The 17,747-nt window shown below is 36.2% G+C and overlaps 1 protein-coding gene across 10 annotated transcripts in view; it reads right to left on the reverse strand.

Moving 5' to 3' along the window:
• The window catches only part of TANC2 (tetratricopeptide repeat, ankyrin repeat and coiled-coil containing 2), a 363,508-nt gene that overhangs the window by 249,201 nt on the left and 96,560 nt on the right, over positions 1–17,747 (reverse strand). For all 10 annotated transcript variants that reach the window (XM_059147239.1, XM_059147241.1, XM_059147247.1 and 7 more), the window contains one exon: positions 15,205–15,276. In XM_059147239.1, coding sequence (XP_059003222.1) covers positions 15,205–15,276 — 72 coding nt within the window. The remainder of the gene's footprint in view (positions 1–15,204; positions 15,277–17,747) is intronic.

Here is a 17,747-nt window from a genome sequence, read left to right on the forward strand (position 1 = left end):
ATGTGTCAAACCAGAAACAGATATGGCAGGGATGTCAGAATTACCAAACTGTGAGTTTTAAAAATGTAATACTTAGACATGATTCTAACAAAATATGTTTAAGAACTATATGAGGAAAACTACAAAACTCTGATAAAGGAATTTTAAAAGATCTAAATACATGGAAAGATATTTCATGTTCATGGAAAGAATTAATATTGTCAAAATGTCAGATCTCCCAGGAAATTATTTTGTTAATATTGACAAACTGATCCTAAAGTTTATATGCAGAGGCAAAAGACCCCAAAAGTAAACTCAATATTTGAAGAAGGATAAAAAGTCAGGGAACAGACATTACTGAACTTCAAAACTTACTGCAAAGCCACAGTAACTAAGGCAGTGTCATAGTGGTGAAAGAACAGACAAATAGATTGATATAAGAAAATGGAGAGTCCAGGGATGCCTGGGTGGCTCAGTAGTTAAGTCGCTGCCTTCCGCTCAGGTCATGATCCCAGCGTCCTGGGATCTAGTCCCGATTCAGGCTCCTTGCTTAGCAGGGAGCCTGCTTCTCTCGGCCTCTGCCTTCCACTCTGACTGCTTGTGGGCCTGCCCTTCTGCCTGCTTGTGTGGGTTCTCTCTCTCTCTCTCTCTGACAAATAAATAAATAAATAAATAAATAAAATCTTAAAAAAAAAAAGAAAGAAAGAAAAGAAAAGAAAATGGAGAGCCCATAAATAGACCCTCAAAACTACGTCAACTGCTCTTTGACAAAGGAGCAAAGGCAATACACTGGAGAAAAGACAGTCTTTTCAACAAAGAGTGCTGAGAAAACTAGACCTCTACATTCAAAAAAAATGAATCTAGACACAGAAGTTACACCCTTCACAAAAAATTAGATTATACACCTAAATGTAGCATGTAAAACTATAAAACTCCTAGAAGGTAACACAGGAGAAAAACTAGATGACCTTGGGTATGGCAGTGCCTTTTTTTCTTAAGACTTTATTTATTTATTTGACAGAGAAAGATCACAAGTAGGCAGAGGCAGGCAGAGAGAAAGGGGGAAGCAGGCTCTCTGCTTAGCAGGGAGCTCAATGCAGGGCTTGATCCCAGGGCCCTGAGATCACGACCTGAGCCAAAGGCAGAGGCTTAACCCAGGTGCCCCGACAGTGACTTTTTCACATACAACCTCAAAAGCATAATCCATGAAAGAAAGACATAATAAGTTAGACTTCATTAATTTAAATTTTCAACATTTAAAACTTCAGCTCTGCAAAAGACATATAATAAAAGGCCATTATCCAAAATATACAAACTCAATAAGACGAAAAGCACAGGTAAAAAAGGATAAAAGAGCTGAACAGATACCTCACTAAAGAAGACATTTAGATGGCAAATAAGCACATGAAAACATTATATGTTACCAGAGAATTACAAATTAAAACAACAATAAGATAACCACTACATACTTACTAAAACAGTCAAAATCCCAAACACTGACAACACCAAATGCTGACATGGATACAGAGCAATAGGAACTCTCATTCATTGCTGGTGGGAATGCAAAATGGTATAGCCACTTTGGAAGACAGTGTGGCAGTTTCTTACAAAACTAAACATGATCTTACAATTCAGCAATTGTGCTCCTTGGTATATACCCAAATGAGTTGAAAATATATTCACACTAAAACCTGCACATGCATGTTTATTGCAGCTTTATTCATAATTGTCAAAACTTGGAAACAACCAAGATGTCCTTCAGGAGATGAATGGTAAATAAACTATGGCAGATCCAGGAAACAGAGTATTATTCAGCAGTTAAAAAAAAAAAAAAAGAGCTATCAAGCCATGAGATTGCAGAACCTAACATGCACAACACTAAGTGAAAGCAGCTAACTGGGAAAGGGGACATACTACATGATTCCAATAGAATGACATTCTGGAAAAGGCAAAACTATGGAAACAGTAAAAAGATTAGTGGTTCCCAGGGATTGGGGGAGGGAGGGATGAATTGCCAGAGCATAGAAGATTTTTAGGGCAGTGAAACTATGATATTATAATGGTAGACACATGTCAGTATACATTTGTCAAAACCCATAAAAAGTTCAACAAGAGTGAACTCTACTGTAAACTATGGACTTTGGGTGATAATGATATGTTCAGGTAGGGTCATCTATTATAAACAATGTAACAGTTTGGTGAGGGATACAGATAATGGGGGAGGCTCTACACATGTGCGTCCAAGAGCCATCGGGGAACTCTTTGTACCTTCCACTCAGTTTTGCTATAAACCTAAAACTACTCTAAAATATACAATTTATTTTTAGAAATTTTAAATGTACAAACAAAACAAAACAAAAGAATGCACAGAGTAGCTATCTGAGGACTGAAAAAGAAAATAGCAGTGGTAGGACTGGGAAAGGAGCACAGAGTATGCAGTTCCACTGAAGTGGTGATGAATTTACCATGTTTCTTCCTCAGGTACTACCTGACCAGGACACTTAAAACTCAGAACTGTATACCAGGTAAGAAAGGGCTCCAATAAAATTTCTCCCTAGTGGGCCCAAACTGGTCTGAGAGACTAGGGAAAGCCCTCTTTTCCTCCTTATCTTCTATATCAATGTCCAGACAAATCTTTGTCAGCAGCTACACAGAGATGGTACAGGTGACTGAGCAGGCACCTAACACTCTGCGAAAAGAAACCCTTTTCTCTAACTCCAAGAATTGTGAGCCCACTAGTTTGTGGTAAATCCTCACTGCTTTCTTCCCTCTCTATGTCCTTTTATCTCGATCTAGATACAAACCATTACAGTCATTGAACACCAGAATGGGAAAACCAGAGTCTGTTTTTTTAGCAAGAGTGCTGGGAAAGGAGGGAGCTGGAAATTGTTCATAAAACTGGTGTAAGAAGGGATATCAAGAAAACAATCCCATAAAGCTGTATATGAACTTCTGGGTTTATCTAAGGGCTCTCTCTGTGTGCATGGATCTGACCCTAAATAGCACACACGGGCTTTGAGAACAGAACAACAAGATGTACCACTACTCTGATCCAAGAATGGACACTGGTCACACACATGGGACCCATCTCAGTAGTACTCCAAATGCTTAGAAAACAGAACTGACACTGGAAACACAGCCCCCACAGGAACTGTGTTCTGAACAAATTCTGCTTGACTGGCCACTAACCACACAAAAAACAACATTCTCCATAGGATTTAAATAAAAACCACAGTCTCATAGATAATATTTAAAATGTTCAGAACATAATCCAAAATTATGACATATGAAGGAATAAGAAAATCTCAACATAAGGGGAAAAAAATCCATAAACAGCATTCCTGAGATTACAAAGATGTTAGAATTAAAATCAAAGACCTTAAAGCAACTATAAAAAAAAAAATGCTTCAGTAAGTAAAGGCAAATATTCTTGAAATATTTGAAACAGAAAAATAGGAAGTCTCAAATCCAGTGTGTATTTTACATATACAACACATCTTGCTTCAGACCAGCCACATTTCAAGTGTTTAACAGCCACATGTGGCCAATGACTACTGTACTGCCCAGTGAAGTTCAAGACCTACATCCAGAACTAAGTTCAATTAGTCTCTAAGGTATAAGGTAAAAGTGGATCCAATCACTAAACGCTGGAAAGATCCTAGGGTGATTGATGACTCTTATCACATTGCCATTCAACTCATCTATTTGCCCAGTGCAGAGGATAGACAAATCTTTTTTTTTTTTTTTTAAGATTTTATTTATTTATTTGACAGAGAGAAATCACAAGTAGATGGAGAGGCAGGCAGAGAGAGAGAGAGGGAAGCAGGCTCCCTGCTGAGCAGAGAGCCAGATGCGGGCCTCGATCCCAGGACCCTGAGATCATGACCTGAGCCGAAGGCAGCAGCTTAACGCACTGAGCCACCCAGGCGCTCGAGGATAGACAAATCTTGAAGACAGTGTATTTCTGTAACTTATTCAGGTTGTGACTCCCACTGCTGCTACTATTTTAGATATGGGTTCTTGCTAAAACAAATCAGCATATCCCTAACACCTGGTTTGCAGTTATTGACCTGAGAATGAGATCATCAGATGCAGTATGCATTCAGGGTCAGCTATATATTTTCACTGTCCTACCTTCCATTAATTCTCCTGCTCTAGGTAATAATCTTAACTGTCCCTCAATTTCATAGGATACTATTGCTGTACTACTATACTGATAATTTCATGATGATTAAACTTGGGGAATAAGAAGCAGCAACTACTAGATACTGTGGTAAAACATGCTTGCCAGAGAGTGGGAAATAAATCTTACCAAAAGTCAAGAGATCTTCCACACTGTGAAATTTCTGTGAGCCCTATGGTCTTAAGCAATTCAAAACACCCCTTCCAAGGTGAAGAAGTTGCTGCATCTACTCTCCCTTACTACTGAGAAAGAAGTACAATGCCTAGTAGACCACCTTGATTTTTTTTAAGCACCCTGTACCTCACTGGGTTATGCAACTGCGAACCATTAACCAACACTGCTGGATGTGAGAGAGGACCAGAACAATAGAAGGCTTTGCAATAAATATGGGCTACTTTGTCCCTCGGGTTGTATAACCAACCAGTTCTGATGTTTGAAGTTTCTGTGGTAGACAGAGCTCTTGCATTGTTATTGCAGAACTTTAGGTCAACCTCAGGGAAGACCTCCAGTACTTTGTAAAAGAAAAAAAAAACAAACAAACAAAAAAAAAACCCTATGCCATCCTATCTGTGTAAACAATGACTATCCTTTCTTGAAAATTAGCTTTTGCCTTACCATAGGACCTCAGAATGAATGCATGTGACCTCGGCAGCCCATCATGAACTAAGTATTGTTGAAACAAGAAATCAATATGCTTGGGTGTATACTACAGCACTTCACCAGCAAAAGGAAGAAGTATACATGAGATTAGGCTTGAGCGGTCCTGAAGGCACAAATAATTTGCATAAGCAAGTGGCCCAGATGCCCAAGGTTCCTACTCTTGCTATAGCTTCTTTTCACTTAATCTGGTAAATTCTCTATAACCATCTCACTGAAGAAAAAAAAAAAATCAGGCCTGTTAACTGATAGTTCTGCAAGATAATAGCACACCAGAGATGACAACACTACAACCCCACTTTGTGGTAGTCTTAAAGGACATTAGTGAAGGGAAACCCTTCCAGGGGCAGAAATTGGAACATGGTACCTAGTTGTTTACTTTGCCTTGGAGAAGAGATGACAGAGGAACTGACTCATGGAGAGTGTTTAATGGATATTCAGAGATTTGAAAGGAATAACTGGAAAACTAGTGACAAGGAAATCTGGAGATGAGGTATATAATAGACCCTTTGAAAGAGCACAGAATATGGAGCAATTTATGTCCCATGTGAATGCTTACAAAAAGCAAACAGCAGAGAAGGTGCTTAACACAGCAGATTAGATGACCTATTTGGGGGAGACAGTCAGTCTTCCTACTCAGTCACACTAACCTTGCACAAAGGGCCCATTAACAAAGTGGCCATGCTAGCAGGGATGGAATTTATACATGGGCTCAGCAATATGGACTTCCACTCACCCAGGCTAACCTGACCATAGCCACAGCTGAGTATCCAACATGCCAACAGTCCATGCTTACACTGGGGATGAGATAGGTGTATGCCCCCCAATATATGGTACCATTCACGGGATGATCAGCCAGTTATCTTCCTACTCATTTCTAGCTCCAGGTAATTTCCTCTTTCTTAACAAATCAACTATGAATTTAAAATAAATATTCTTTAATAGAATGAAGGTTTTCAGGTATTCTTAGTCTGCCCCCTTGTGGGAACCAGCTCTTTAAACTTTCACTAGGAATAAGACTTACTAATAAATCCAAACTGCATCTCAAATAAAACAAAACAAAGAATATATTTGCTCAATAATAACTTTATCCCAGGCTTTACTAACAGGTCTCTTGTTTACCTTTTGTTATTCGACTTTGTATGGCCTTTAATTAAAGATTATGAAGTTTTCCAAAGAGGTTTTATGATTTTTATCTCTTGCCAAAAAAGATGTTTGGAAAGATACCTTTTCCAACTTTTTTAGTTGTCATGCTTTTATTCCTTTTCTTTCATGAACATGGATAAGCAAGGAGAGGCTTCTACAATGTTTCTAGTGTTAACTAGGCCAATTTTCATAATGTAAGTAGGATACTTAGTATGTTCTGACACAAAATGTGCTTGGGGTTGCAAATTCCAAGAGTTTAAGGTGTTATTAGACAAATGATTATGAATCACTCTGAAAGTCTGAACACTCATATATGAGGAAATGGTGAAATAAATTATGGGTTGCTTATGCTATGAACCATTATACCGATTTTTTACAATTAGAACTTAAGTATGCTCCTGAGCGATGGTCATGCTAACTGGGGGATAATGAACTAAAATTGCATTTTATTTTTAAAAATCTTCAAACTAATACACACACCCATCCATACAGACACACCTCTACATTTGCCAATAAGAACTCAGGGAAAAAACATGAAAGGATACAGACTGAATGTAGTTAATATTAGTTACTTTAGGGTAGTAGAAGGAAAAGAAGCCTTAACATGTTCTTTTTAAATATCTAAATTGTTGGTAAAAAGTAATCTTTTAATTAGTAAAATTATTATAACTCATATTAAAAAAAGCAAGACTAATATATGTAAATACATTCTGACACATCCCTAGAGGCCCAAGATAATAAGAAATTGTTTACTAAAAGGCCAATTTCAAGTTTAAGTCTATGAAAAATGAATGTTATACAAAGAATAATCAACATGAAGTTAAATTTCAGAATTGCAGGACTAGCAATAAAGGCACTTTAGAGGGATTTATCATTTAAGGTCAGATCTTTCATTCTAGGTCTTATCCAACCACCAACAAATTTAATTTTAAATATCAGAACAGAAGGGTTCTAAGTACATGCTACCAACAAAGCTGATTTGAAACTTCTGGTGTAGATTAGTATAAAGCTTGAAATATTTTCCTACTGAAAATAATACCTACTTCACAGCATTATTCTGAGAATTAAATGAGGATTAAGTAAAAGCACCTTGCCCAGAGCCTGGCACATATGTATAATTAATTTACAACCTATGTTGAAAACTAAGTGATTTTTTTATCACAATGATAAACCACTAAAACAATAAAAAATTTTGTTCATTAGTGATCCACTATAGTGACACTTACAATGATATAAAAACGACACATTAAGTGCTGAAATAATTTTCCTTATCAATTTATATAATTAAACAGTTGGCTTAATAAAGAAATCTTTAACTTACCAGCTTGAAAAATAATCTGTGTATGTTTTAAGAGCATGAACATCTCATTTCTTCTATATATTTTACATATTAGCAAGGAAAGAAAAATAATCAGAACACATCAGATTTGACCATTTACTGTATTATTACTATAAATGCATCAACATGTACTAATCAAATAAAACTGATAATGAGATAATGAGAATCATGCAAAGTTAAGCCCTGTACAGTTTCCCAGTCTTCCAGCATGAGCTGGTCATAAGCATTACTACATCAATACACATTTTGTGTATCAGAGCCTAATATCAGCTTAATGCTATTCTTGTAAAAGTAAATAAAAATTGGGTTTCACTCACATCACATTGGTTCATGCATTTATTTAATGTCCAGAACGAAGTAAGTTCTGTTTATATATGACCTCTTATGAAAAACTCATCTGCTGCAGAAAATGGAGCTAGTACACCAAAACCAATACTGATAAGTAACACATGAAATACAGAACTAGAATTCCTAGAACTGATGGTCAAATTGATGACCTAACTGCAAGACAGTAGCACTGTGCTAGATGCAAAGATCCTACTAGATAATGGACTCCTAAATTACATGGAAAAAAAAGAGATTCAACAGATAAGACTAAATAATATATATAATATATACATATTGTATATATAAAAATAATAAATAATATAAATAATAATTAATAATTAAATAATAAATAATTAATATATCCCAATTACATACAATATGTTATACTGGAAAGCAGAAAATATCCACCCAACCTCAGAAGTTTAACAGGCACAATCATACTCCAAGAGCCTCATTTCACAAATTAATGTTAGCTGATAGTCTGATAAACCTCCTACACTCAACAACAACAAAAATTTTTTAAGATTTATTAATGTATTTATTGATTTGAGAGAGAGTGAGCAAGAGAGCACAGGAGCAGTGGCAGAGGGAAAAGCAGACTCCCCTGCTGAGGAGGGAGTCCAGCTCCGGGCTCAATCCCAGGACTGACCTGAGCCAAAGGCAGGCAATTTACTGAATGAGCCACTCAGTGTCCCTCAACAGAATTTCTTCGCTACTTTACTTGTTTAGTTATGTTAAGTAACAGAAGTGAATACTGGATCCATTATGTAGCCTGGGAACATCCATATATCTTACCAAGCACCCTAAGTGCTACTTCTTCAATCTTTCATTCAACAAATACTGACAAATTCATATATGCAAGTGTTCTAGGGCAAGTGTAGTGAAGAAGATGAAGTATGCTCAAATGAAACTTACTTTCTAGTAATTGAGACAACAACAAAACAAGTAAATGAATAAATAATTATTTTCAGGTAGTGATAAACACTATGAAGGTTAGGGTCTAGGGTATTTGGTATGATGGTCACAGAAGGCCTCTTTGACTTAAGCAGAAATCTACAGCCCTTTATTCAAGAAAGAACAAGTATAAAGGCCTTAAAAAGAAAACACTCTTAACATGTTTAAACAAAAAGTCCAGCAGAAAGGAAACAAAGTAGAAAATGGAGGGAGTGGGAGGGCACAGATTTAGAGTACTAGGAAAAGGGCAATTCGGATAGGATTCTACAGGGAGTGATAAAGGCTGGAGTTTATTCTGAACGTGATAGAAGGCTACTGAGGAGTTTTACTTCAAGTCTGGGGAAATATATGATTTGATCTGTATTAAGAAGAACACTCTAGCTATCACAAAGACAACAAACTATTACAGACTATTAGGAAAGAAATGAGGGTAGCTGAGACTAAAATGGCAACAGAGGTAGGGTGGAATGACAAAGGAGTATTTTAAAAAGAAAAATTCTTAAAGCATAATAAAATAAAACAAAAAGCCAATAATAGAAGATAAATGTTAAGAAATCCATGGAAGACAGAAACTAGATGCATTTGGAGTGAGGAAATTATAGCCCAGAGCATGTGTAGGAGGGTAACTGTGAAAGATGAGTGTTTCCAGGTCTGTTTTAAGCACAGAAGCAGTAGATTCAAGGAGCAGAAGTGCCCACGGGCAGCAGTCTGAATGAGAGGAGCAGGACTGGACTCACTGCAAGGAGTCAGGCATCTCCCATCTCCTACATTTTATAAGCAGAAGACATCACAGGTCTCTGCCCCAAGCTAGAGCAGGGAGTGTGGTCATGTCTGAGTCAGAATCCACTATACCTGAGAAACAGATCAGAGGCCAAGCTAGTCAGTCAGCACATGGGAAAGAGCTATCACGCCCCTAGATAAGACATCTCACCAGACCCTTTACCTTACCGTCTGCTGTTATCATGGGAGAAGAGACACTAAATGGAAACTGAATTCACGATCAGGCAGGGCAGGTCACCAAGCATTATGCAACTACAGATGCCTATCAGCTGTTTAAAACTAGTATTTGTTCCCAAAAGACTGCCATCTGTTTTGGTAAGTTGATATTTATGGCATATTAACTTGGAAGTAATTTGAACATCACCCCTTCAGAGAGGCAAACACAAAATAAAATAAAACCGAAGAGCTCTAGTCCTGGGTTAAGATGGAATAAGCACACTCCACCTTAACTGAATGTAACTAAAACTGGTGAATGTAAATGAAAACCCTGGAAAGTAGAACAGCAATCTGAAGACTCTGAAAAATAAACAGTAGCAGGCACACTGTGGAAGGAAAGGAGAAATTGAAGGACAACCAATTTAGTTGCACATTTTCTACTGTTTTTAATGCCCCCAAACTCTGAACTCAAAGGAAATCCAAATCCTGGAATAGCAGAGCATGGATGAAAAGAAAGATGCAAGAACAAGTCTTCTCTACCTGATTAGGCAGTATCAATGAGGGGGTGAGGGCAGCAACTCAGGGAACTAAGGGAAAATCCCCCGGCTTTTTTTTTTTTCTTTTTATCATTTTCTTCCAGCTCCACCCCCCCAGACAAACTTATTTCACTAGTGGCAGCTTTCACTGAGGAGAGACTTAAGTCTCTGAGGGAGCGGAATCCTTTTGACCAGAAGAACACAAGCCTAAGGAGTATGATATAACTGAAAGAAATAAATCAATCCATACTTAAAAACTGAGATTTCAATATTCCTCTCCTACTACCTGAAAGGATGGGCAGACAGAAAATCATCACAGGTAGAGAAGACATGAACAACACTATCAATCAACTTGATCAGATTAATATTTATGGGACCTTCCATCGCAGAAGAGTAAAATATGCATTCTTTTTAAGTGCATACTGAACATAAGATCATTTCCTGGAGCTTAAAACAAGTTTCAGTGAAAAGTGATTTAGCTCAAAGAAAGGGTTCTTTGATGATAATGAAATTAAATTGGAAACCAATATAAGAAAGATATGGAAAAATCCACAAATATTTGGAAACTACATCAACACACTTCTAAATAACACAAGTTAAAGAAGAAATCACAAGGGAAATCAGACAGTATTTCAAACTAAATGAAATCATACTCATCAAATTCTGTGAAATGCAGCAAAGGTAGAACATAAAGCAGTATTTTAAAGATTTTATTTATTTATTTGTCAAAGAGAGAGGGAGAGAGAGTACAAGCAGGCAGAATGGCAGGCAGAGGCAGAGAGAGAAGCAGGCTCCCAGTTGAGCAAGGAGGCTGATGCGGGACTCGATCCCAGATCAGGACTTGAGCCACCCAGACATCCCCATTGTGGGAAATTTTATAGCACTAAAATTCCTATACTAAAGAGAAAGTTCCAAACAACCACCTTAGCTTCCACTCTAAAAAACTAGAGAATGAAAAAAAAAAATTAAACCCAAAGCAGCAAGAAAAAAGGAATACAGAGTAAAGCAGAAATCAATGAAATACAGAAGAGGAAAGCAGCAGAGAAAATAAATGAAAACTGAAACTGATTCTCTGAGATCAATAAAACTGATAAATCTCTTCCCAGAATGATCAGTTCAAAGAGAAAGAATACCCAAATTACCAATATCAGGAATGAAAGAGGTGACATCACTGAAGATCCACAGATTTTAAAAGGTTACTCAAGAAAAGATAATTCAAATAGTCATACTTTATTCAAGAAATTTAATTTGTATCTTAAAACTTTCCATAAAGAAAATTCCAGGCCCAGATGGTTTCTCTGAAAAAGTCTGTCAAACATTTAAGGATGAAATAATACTAGTTCTATACAAAATATTCTAGGAAAATTGAAGTGGAGGAAATACTTCTCAACTTTCTACTTATTCTAGGAGGCCAGCATTACTCGGTTACCAAAATCAGATAAAGGCATCGTAAGGAAAGAAAACTAAAGGTCAATATCCCACTTGAACATAGAGGCAAAAATAATAAAAATTGTTTTAGCAAATCAAATCAACTGTACAAATAAAAGCCACATACACCATATTTGTTCACTGGTCCAAATCAAATAATGGAAATATTTGTACCACACTGGAGTAAAGTGATTAGACGGGCATAGACATCAGCTACCCCAGACCTTGCCCCAAGGACTAAGGACTTACTCTGAAGAATATCTTCTTTCCCACACATTATTTGTTTTCCCTTCAATTTAGGACTTCTTTTTCTAACTTACTATTTTATGTATTTATCACCAATCAACCCTAAACCTTTTGCTAATTGTTTAAAAATTTTCTGAAGATAATTAATGCCGCAAGTTTCTACCAATCTCATTTTCGCAAGATAACTCTTCTGGAGACTTCTAACATACTCCAATTTGGTTTGGTTGTCCTCTCTCCCTGTTCTCTCACTATCATTCTAAAGACTTCTCTACCTTTTTCCTTGGTTGAATTTCCTATTTCCTATAACCCATCTCTTTCGTTTATTTGTCCGACTTTCTCATTTTGATGGATCTTATCCTAAAGAGTCCTAAGAAAGGGTATAAGGCAGGCAAAGCAACAACAAACCAAAAAACCTACATGTCTTAAAAGACTATTAGTTTATTTCTGTAAGAATATTAATAATGGTTCTATTACTTCTCTCTGCAAAATTTCTCTAAATTGCTTTATTCTATTTATTTTAATCTCTATCTTTCATACATTAGGTTTCCTCAAATATCTAAAGTAACCCTTGGCTAGTTGCTAATATTTAAGATAACAGGACTAAAAGGCTAACTGAGAGCTTTGATACACAGAGTGAACTGGCTGGGCTGTTTTTTTTGTTTGTTTTGTTTTGTTTTTTAAGTAATCTCTGATGGCTACATTTTATGGCTTTCTCTTTAGTCAGAGTCTTCAGAAAAGACTATGCCAACCTCCTGCCTGAAATACGAAAGCCCAACTGCCAGTATCCTAGTGCCAGTAGAATAAAGACAGCTGGAAAGCAATTGTCCTATTTTCAGTAGAGAACTGTCCTCAACTGTGCCTGGTAGATGTCTCCCAGAGAATCTCTATTTTGTTCCAAAGAATACGTTTCTGAGTTTTGCCAAGGTTAAGAGTAGGGACTTGGGCACCTGCCCAGCTAACTGGTTAGCTAATTTTGAGGAAGAGGTCTCAGGAATTAAATGCTTCTTCAACTGACTTTCAGCTAATCTTCCTTTCACCTCCATCTCGACATGCTACCATTCTCGAGTGTTTTGAGCCTTCTGGAGGTTGTTTTCCTGATTTTCTCTGCTATTGAGCTTAGGGTTCAGTTTTTAATTATTCATATACTCTCCAGTTTCTAAAATTGTGTTGATGTTGGCTTTTCTCCAGTCCCCCTTTACTGATCGTTTAGCAGGTTTCTGCAAGGAGCAAATGTAGAAATGTGTTTATTCCATCTCTTTACTGCTGAAATACATTCAGCTCATTATACATGTATTTTTATGTCTGCTGTCTAAATAAAGAGATACTACAAACAAAATTTCCAAGAAGGTAAGAAACATTTAACTATTTAACATTTAACTATTAGTTAACTCTGATGATGTAACTCTGTAACTCTAAAACAGTAACTCTGAAACATTTAACTATTAGTTAACTCTGATGATGACACAATTCCTGGTAATTTCTGATTGAGATCAGGTAGTGTGCTCAAGGTCACAGAGATCACGGATTTTGCTGTTATTAGGTTCAGCTTTTGTTTCTGCTGTTTTCTTGAAGATTTTATTTGAGAGAGAGAGAGAGAGAGAGGGAGGGAGAGGGAACAAATGGGGGAAGGGCAGCGAGAGGGGGAGACTCTCCCCCTCCCCCAACGCTGAGCAGGAAGCAGGATGCAGGGCTCAATCCCAAGACCTCAGGTTTATGACCTGAGCCAAAGGCAGGCACTTAATTGACTGAGTCACCCAGGTGCCCCTCTGCTTTTGTTATTAAAACTTAACTACACTCATTGATTTGAAAAATATTTTAACTGACACAGCCTAAAGGTCTAAGATAAATGAATAATTCCCGTATCTGCATCTGTGACATTTAATACAAATTATGATATTTAATAAAATTAGTATAATTTTTTTCTATTAATTTCTACTAATTTTATTTTTAGGGTCTTTCATACATGTACTCATCTTCTTTCTTTTCCCCCAACCCAGGTTTATTGAGATATCACTGACATATATAACATTATGAAAATTTAAGGTGTACAATGTGTTGATTTGATATGCTTATATACTATAATTCATTTTAACTTCTTATTTCATATAAAAATATGTTTAAGGGGAAAAAGGGAGACAAATTCCTGATAAAATACTACGCATATTATTTAAAAATGAATAAGTACTAGTACAAGTTAAAATTTCCAAATCAACCTGCGTATATTATTCCTCTTTTTATTCTGCAACAAAGAATTTTTTTAAAACAGCACAACTCGGGGAACCTGGGTGGCTCAGTTAGTTAAGTGCCTGCCTTTGTTTGGCTCAGGTGGTGATCTCAGGGTCCTGGGATAGAGCCCCATGTTGGGCCCCTTGCTCAGCAGGGAGCCTGCTTCTCCCTCTCCCTCTAACCCTTCCCCCACCGCTTGTGCTTTCTTTCTCTCTCTCATATAAATAAATAAAATCTTTAAAAGATAAAAATAAAGTAAATAAAAACACAACTTTAAAACTTGGGTAGAGCAAACTTGGAGAAAAAAGGTAAGAAGATTATGGAACAAAAGAACCAGGAACTTTTACAGGATAAAAACACCATACATTTGTAAATCAAAGCTTTATTTTCTTTGTAAGTAAAGATTCTCTAAGAATCATATATGACTGCCTTAAGTTTTATAATATATTCATCAATTTGGGTTCTCAACTCCATTCTCTTAGTGGTCATTTCATTCATTCAGCAACATTTATTTAGTAACTACTACATGCCTGGTACTTATTCCTGGTACTGGAAATACAATAATGAAAAAAAAGACAAAAATCTCTACAATCATGAAACATTCATTCTAGTTTTGGATAGAGAAAATAAAATAAATACAGAGGTGATAAGTACTATGAAGAAAAAGAATGTGGGGGCACTAGTCATACAATTTTAAACAAGTTAATTAGGAAAGGCCTATATGAAGATTTCACTGATACAGGATGTTTTTACCTAGTTTGGAAGTTGTCACTTCAAAAACCAGTCTACGGCATATAATAAATTTTAAACAGAAAAGGAAAATAATTAGTAAGGTCCTAATTTAAAATAGCAATTATAAACAAAAACCATTTCTTCTGAGAGAGCTAAAACAACAAATATTGTGCTGACGAAACCTTAAAAAGCCAGCGTGCTGATACAAATGCTACTGTTAAAATTTACTTTTGGTTATATTCCAAAAGTGATATCCAGATATATATCACAATGTTCCTAAACTACTTAAAATCTTATTATGGTTTTACCATTTAAAAAATTATATGAGAACATGTTTCATTTTACCTTGAATAAATGATATCACAGAACTTTTAGACTGCAACATTTAAAGCCCTAAAGGAGAAACCAGAATACCTAAACTAGACCCAGGGAAAACCCCAAACCTCAGATAAAGTACTAGAAAGGAACTGACATCTTTTCTTTTTAATTTAATAATAAATTTAATGAAAGCTTACCTTGGCCAGAGCGGCTTTGCCGAGAGTCTACACTTGACTGTCTTCGATCCGGTGGTTCTTCGCTCCCTCCATCTATATACAAGTAGAAAGGGCATAAGCAAATAGATAATGGAAATGATGTAGTATCTTCTACGGTACCATTTGTATCTTAAAACTACAACATCTGGGGGCACTTGGGTGGCTCAGTTGGTTTTGTGTCCAACTCCTGATTTCAGGTCAGGTCATGATCTCAGGGTTGCAGAGTTGTGAGATCAAATTCAGCACTGGGTTCTGCACTCAGCAGGGAGTCTGCCTAGATCCTCTCTCTCCTTCTCCCTCCAACCCTCCAACCCCACACATACTCTCTCTCTCTCTCTCTCTCTCTCTCAAATAAATAAATCTTTTAAAAAAAAACAAAACTATAATATCTAGCATTTGCTCTCATTTCTTACAATCTCAATTATTAAAATATTTGAGAAGACTTTTTCCTATATAAACCAAATGTTCTTACCCATATTTTTGTGAGGACAGTTTACACTCCCCTCTGGAAATGTAAAGAAAGTCAAGGTGTTCTTTCCCTATTCCCATACACATACACTCTACTTTGCATGAAATGAATAATGTTATCAAGCTCGAAATTCACTCACAGATTCCAGTATTGAAACCTTGGTTTAAAGATTTAAAGCAACGTCTAAATTAATCACAGCTGCCTGTTTGAAGTATGTCAAACAATTCCTTGGGCTCTATGTTTTACTAATAAAAATTACATTTATATGTCTCATAAGTTATAATAAGAAAATTATATAATACATGAAAGAACAATGTAAATCAGTAACAGAAAAACTCAGAAATGAAGAGACAGAAACCAAAAAAGAACTAGAAATAAAACAAAAATCCTTCCAGTACTAAAGACTGAACTATAAGAAAATAAACAAATAAACATAACAAAAGAACTTAAAAGAAAAAGAAAGAGTTGGGGTCCCTGGGTGGCTCAGTTGGCTGAACCCATCCAATGACTCTTGATTTCAGCTCAGGTCATGATCTCAGGGTCCTGGGATCAAGCTCAGTGGGGAATCTGCTCTCTCTGGTCTTGAGATCACAATGATGTTTTAAAAGCAACACTAAACTAACTGGTCACCTTCTGAGGAAGACAGGAATCCAGTTCATTATCTTGAAATCTGGGAAAAAGGAAAGAACCAAGCAATTTATCCTGTATTTCCTATATAAATTGTACTGGTACCCAAAGAGTACATAAGTGAGATCTTCTATAAAATCATTCCAGATAATAAATGGGAACCAAAAGAAAAAATCATAATATCACCATTTCATAATGAACTAATAGCTCCAGAGGCACTGAGCATCAGTGATTAATAACATTAAAAAGGAGTAAAAACCAGATATTATATGCCCCTTGATGATAGGAGCACAACAGCTACAGTTTTCGGTCAAACCCCTGAATCTATCAGTTTTCAGGAAAAGCAAAAGACAGAAGAAAATGTTGAATTGTTCCTGAGCACACAACAAAATTCAGATTGTGGGAAATTTTACAGGACAAATAATTAAACAAAAGAAAAAGATGAAGTACTATGCAGTCCTAAATCATTGTGGAATAAACATTCTTTTTTTCTCTTTAAATATTTTATTTATTTATTTATTTTATTATTGACAGGGAGAGAAAGCACAAGCAGGGGGAGTGGGAGGCAGAGGGAGAGGGAGAAGCAGGCTTCCCGCTGAGCAAGGAGCCTGATGTGGGATCCATTCCAGAACCCTGGGATCATGACCCGAGCTTAAGGCAGATGCTTAACTGACTGAACCACACAGAAGACCCAACATTCATTTTATCAAAATACAAAACTATATCAGGAATCTATGGCACCTTAAATCAGGATGTGTAAATATAGTATTAGTCAACTTTTCTTCCTAGTAACTAACTTTGTATGCAAGTATCTTCCTTGGAAATCAATTACAATGAGCAACATTAATATCCAGGCAGGTCTTAAATTTTCATTTTTCTAATTTTTTTATGAAGATAAAATTACATATATAATCTGTTTTAACATCAAAACATGCTCTTAAAGTATGTGAGAAGTAATATGAATAAAACATTGATATGTCCCCTTATCAGGACTGTCTTCCTAAACAGTAAGAGGCAAAACAAAATGAAACAAACAAAACAAAACCTAGGCTTCAAACAGTATTTTTGCATGATTTGTGGAATGTCAGGGTATCAATAAAACAATCCACAGGAAAAATACAGGCAAGAAATGGCTTAAGACAGTTTTGAGTTAGCCAGGCAGTGAATTCCAAGACAAAAAACAAATCACAATTTTGATACCATCATAATCTAAAATATTTTAACTGCCTAAATTTTCAAAATTAAATCAGAAATACATTGCAGTCAATTTGAGCAATTCACTCCTTTAAGACTGAAACCCTGTAACTATCCATGTCTTACTCCAGTGAAGACTGAGCCTAAGAGTTGAGATTAACTCTCAGGTAAAAGTAAACAGTTAAAGATTTTTTAAGAAGAATAAACTCACCACTTTCCCAAGATGATGTAGGAA

This window comes from Mustela lutreola, chromosome 15 (assembly GCF_030435805.1).
Source record: "Mustela lutreola isolate mMusLut2 chromosome 15, mMusLut2.pri, whole genome shotgun sequence".
Lineage (NCBI taxonomy): Eukaryota > Metazoa > Chordata > Mammalia > Carnivora > Mustelidae > Mustela > Mustela lutreola.